Source organism: Engraulis encrasicolus, chromosome 19 (assembly GCF_034702125.1).
Source record: "Engraulis encrasicolus isolate BLACKSEA-1 chromosome 19, IST_EnEncr_1.0, whole genome shotgun sequence".
NCBI lineage: Eukaryota > Metazoa > Chordata > Actinopteri > Clupeiformes > Engraulidae > Engraulis > Engraulis encrasicolus.
The window spans coordinates 28543645-28546144 of NC_085875.1; the positions used below are offsets into that span (position 1 = coordinate 28543645).

The 2500-nt window shown below is 45.8% G+C and overlaps 1 protein-coding gene across 1 annotated transcript in view; it reads left to right on the forward strand.

Annotated features, from left to right (window-relative positions):
* Positions 1-2500, forward strand: part of eml5 (EMAP like 5) — a 49205-nt gene that overhangs the window by 26914 nt on the left and 19791 nt on the right. Inside the window, exons 29-33 of the mRNA XM_063224115.1 lie at positions 225-351; positions 597-611; positions 1842-1850; positions 1955-2033; positions 2464-2500. The exon at positions 2464-2500 is cut by the window's right edge and continues 93 nt beyond it. Of these exons, the coding sequence (XP_063080185.1) occupies positions 225-351; positions 597-611; positions 1842-1850; positions 1955-2033; positions 2464-2500 (267 nt within the window). The remainder of the gene's footprint in view (positions 1-224; positions 352-596; positions 612-1841; positions 1851-1954; positions 2034-2463) is intronic.

Genomic DNA, 2500 nt, shown 5'->3' on the forward strand with positions numbered 1-2500 from the left:
GTGTGTGTGTGTGTATGTGTGTGTGTGTGTGTGTGTGTGTGTGTGTGGGTGGGCGGCTGGATGTGTGTGTGTGAGTCTGTGAGTCTGTGTGTCTAGGTTATGATAGTGACATGACTAGGGAGAATGAGAGCGTGTACGTTATAGCTTAACGTGTGTGCGTGTGTGTGATGTTACTAAAAGTCGTGTGTGTGTGTGCGTCTGTGCGTCTGTGTGTGTGTGTCCAGGTTATGATAGTGACGTGACTAGGGAGAATGAGAGCGTGTACGTTATTAAGGCGTTGGCCAGCAACATCCGCGTGATGACGGGGGTGAAGCCTCATCTGCAGAGCAAAGAACCAGCTGTTGATGACAGGTACACACACACACACACACACACACACACACACACACACACACACACACACACACACACACACACACACACACACACACACACACACACACACACACACACACACACACACACATTTTGTATTTCTCTGTTTTAGTTTGTTATTGAAGTTAGAAGTATGCCTTTGTGTGTGTGTGTGTGTGCGTGCGTGCGTGTCTGTAGATTTATGTGTTCTCTGTCTTTCTCCATTGCTGCTCACTAACCAGGACGGGTGTAGTCAGGTAAGATATCTTTCACACACACACACATGTACACACGTACACACGTACACACACACACACACACACACACACACACACACACACACACACACACACACACACACACACACACACACACACACACACACACACACACACACACACACAAATATAAATATATATAAACGTATACACACAAATATAAATATATATAAACGTATACACACAAAAAAACAAACACATGCATGTGCATGTCTTGAAGTGTGTGTGTGATATTAGAGCCAGCCTAGTGGCCACTTAGCCTGGGAACTCCCATACTGCCTTTAGTTCTACACAATCATTTCGATCTGAATCTCACTTGTGATTAGGTCTGGTGTTAACCAGGCAAGTGGCCACTTAGCTTGCAGGCTAAACCTCCAGCAGCTAGCATACAGCTCACCCTTGCCTCGCTCATCACTCATTCAAAATACCACACACTGTACTGTAGTGGTGTGGATTGGCACTGCCCTCACGATCCGATTTGATCACGATTCGGGAGGTTTCAATTCGATTCGATTCTATACGATCCGATCCGATCCGATCCGATCCGATTCAATTCTACAATGCATTGCAATTCTACTGAAAGCAAAGCAAATGTTTAATCAGGCATGATGAGGCAATACAAGTAGTCAGATACTGAGCAACAATTTATTGGCTGTATTCTGTATCAGTCTGTATCAGTCTGTATCAGTCTTGCAATGTTTTGAAGTGCTTTTATTTAATTTAACATTCATTTGCTCCCGAAATATCCATGGAAGTAATTGAAACTTAAAAAAATTGCTGGATCGATTCTGGAACTTGCCCGATCGATTCTGGATCGTCCATGCCCCGCATTGGATTGCATTGCCGAATCGATCATTGTTGACGCCACGACTGTATTGTAGTGTCTGCATGGGTTAATTACTACTGTTTTCTTCCCAGATGACATGTAAGCGCCGTAAAGTCGTTCTATGCAAGAAGTGATCTAATACACACTTGTGTGTGCGTGTGGCTGTGTGTGTGTGTGTCTGTGTCTGTGTGTGTGTGTGTGTGTGTGTGTGTGTGTGTGTGTGTGTGTGTGTGTGTGTGTGTGTGTGTGTGTGTGTGTGTGTGTGTGTGTGTGTGTGTGTGTGTGTGTGTGTGTGTGTGTGTGTGTGTGTGTGTGTGTGTGTGCACGCGTGAGATACCTCTCTAACTCTTCTTGTTTTATGTCTCCTCATTTCTGTTCGTCAGAGGCTCAAGGTGGGTCTACTCAAACACACACACACATACATACATACCCTGCTAAACCCTAAAGCCACTCCTCATTAATTGTCTGTGTGTGATGTGTGTGTGTGTGTTTTCAGGCCTCCAGTAAGTCGGGCGCTCCCCTTACCGGAGAAGCTTCACACCAACAGCGTGGGCAAGAAGAAGAGGCCAATAGAGGTAGGACACACACATACTCCACTCCACTCCACTCCACTCCACTCCTCCTTCGGACTTAAAGTTACACCTCACATGTCAGTCCTCGTACTCTCACACCCCAGCCTCACTAATACGTATATAGTAATAACAATAATAATGATGATGTCATCTGCGAGTCATCAGTCATCAGACTTTCACCTCCCCCTGGTTTTACTAATACACATACATGTATATGTCCTCAGTTCATCCAGTGTGTGTTAAAGATTCCAGCCCTCCCTGGTCTCATCTGGAGTGCCCCAGGGCTCTGTCCTTGGCCTCCCTCATGTTTGATGTGTGTGTGTGTGTGTGTGTGTGTGTGTGTGTGTGTGTGTGTGTGTGTGTGTGTGTGTGTGTGTGTGTGTGTGTGTGTGTGTGTGTGTGTGTGTGTGTGTGTGTGTGTGTGTGTGTGTAGGATCTGGTTCTGGAGCTGGTGTTTGGTTACCGTGGTA